General features: G+C 48.4%; 1 protein-coding gene across 1 annotated transcript; it reads right to left on the reverse strand.

Annotated features, from left to right (window-relative positions):
- Positions 1-214: 214 nt before the first annotated feature.
- On the reverse strand, positions 215-1,318 carry LOC121938686 (AT-rich interactive domain-containing protein 4A-like). The gene is made up of 3 exons (XM_042481862.1): positions 1,222-1,318; positions 1,011-1,080; positions 215-923 (listed from the first exon to the last, which is right to left on the reverse strand). The coding sequence occupies exons 1-3, from the start codon at positions 1,282-1,284 to the stop codon at positions 820-822; spliced, it is 237 nt and encodes a 78-aa protein (XP_042337796.1). The 5' UTR covers positions 1,285-1,318; the 3' UTR covers positions 215-819.
- Between the last annotated feature and the right edge of the window lie 59 nt (positions 1,319-1,377).

The raw sequence follows: 1,377 nt of genomic DNA on the forward strand, positions 1-1,377 counted from the left end.
ACAAAACTTTTCAGCCTTTTTGACTCAAAGTTATGAGATTATTATTATTAATAATGTGAGTATTTTTCAGTTTTTAATATTCCGTTTATTTTCCTGGCACTAATTATCCTCCGTACCACCAACACAAACATTACAAAACTGAATAAATAAAATTCATTTTAATTATTTTACACAAAAACAAAGATTTCATTTTCTCTCCCGCTGTGACATCAGAAACTTTTTGGACTTTTTTTGTTTGTTTGTTTTTACCAAAATAAAAGCTCTGATTCTGTATAAAAAGACCAAAAACCTTCACAGCAGGAAGTCAGGAAACTTTTTCTTTCTTTTTTTTTTTTTTTTAAATCTTTTCTTGTTTTTTTTTTAACTGTTGACGGGAAAAGAACGAAAACAAAAGTTGCATAATGAGCTTCAGGAATCTACTTCCTGTTTGAACTGAAAGATATTAAACCGGTCGCTCCATTTTGAAATTAGGAGAAGCTCTGAGGACGCAGTGGAGGACAGGAGGAAGGAAGGAAGGAAGGAAGGAAGGAAGGAAGGAAGGAAGGAGGGAGGGAAGGAGGGAAGGAAGGAAGGAAGGGAGAGAGAAAGGAAGGGAGGGAGGGAAGTTTAGCGTGGCGGCTGAACAGACGGCTGATTTTTCTGTCTTCAAACAGGAAGTCAGTCCACAGGTGAGGGGGCGGGGCTAAGGTCAGGTGGTCGTCCCCCTTGCCCCTCCCCCCCTGACCTGAAGGGAGTTTTTTTCCCCATCATGCCCTCAGAGCATCTGAGTGGGCGTGGCCTGTGGCTGAAGGTGTGGGCGTGGCTTCACTGGGCGTGTCATCACCTGCACTCCACGGCGACGGTGTTCTGCGTCGGCGAGGCCGAGGACGGACTCATGCCGGTGTCCGAGGAGCCCGAGGACGTGGACGCCGTCGTGTTAGACACTGAGGGACAGACAGGATGTGTTTCATTAGTGACGGGACACAGTGTGACGGACTGCGTCTCCCAGCATGCCCTGCGCCTCCTCCTACCTTCTCTCTCCTTCTTCTTCAGCCTCTTCCTCCGTCTGTCGATGGACGCCACCTCCGACTTCAGCGTCATGTAGTACTTCCTGATCTCCTGCAGCTTCTCCTGCAGGAAGGAGATCCGCTCCGCACTCGACATGCTGTCCAACTCGTCTGAGGAGGAGCAGGAGCAGANCCTCCGTCTGTCGATGGACGCCACCTCCGACTTCAGCGTCATGTAGTACTTCCTGATCTCCTGCAGCTTCTCCTGCAGGAAGGAGATCCGCTCCGCACTCGACATGCTGTCCAACTCGTCTGAGGAGGAGCAGGAGCAGAGAGGAGGAGAGAGGAGGAGAAAGAAGGAGAAAAGAAGGGAGGAGATGAGAGAGGAGAA

Source organism: Plectropomus leopardus, unplaced genomic scaffold (assembly GCF_008729295.1).
Source record: "Plectropomus leopardus isolate mb unplaced genomic scaffold, YSFRI_Pleo_2.0 unplaced_scaffold31, whole genome shotgun sequence".
Lineage (NCBI taxonomy): Eukaryota > Metazoa > Chordata > Actinopteri > Perciformes > Serranidae > Plectropomus > Plectropomus leopardus.

What these genes read in the sequence shown, in the direction of transcription:
- LOC121938686 (XM_042481862.1), bottom strand. Translation starts at nt 1,284, where the DNA reads ATGTCGAGTGCGGAGCGGATCTCCTTCCTGCAGGAGAAGCTGCAGGAG. An exon ending in AGGAGATCAGGAAGTACTAC is followed by an intron (nt 1,081 to 1,221) that starts ATGACGCTGAAG and finishes AGGAAGTACTAC; the next exon opens with ATGACGCTGAAGTCGGAGGT. An exon ending in GAAGAAGAAGGAGAGAGAAG is followed by an intron (nt 924 to 1,010) that starts GTAGGAGGAGGC and finishes TCTGTCCCTCAG; the next exon opens with TGTCTAACACGACGGCGTCC.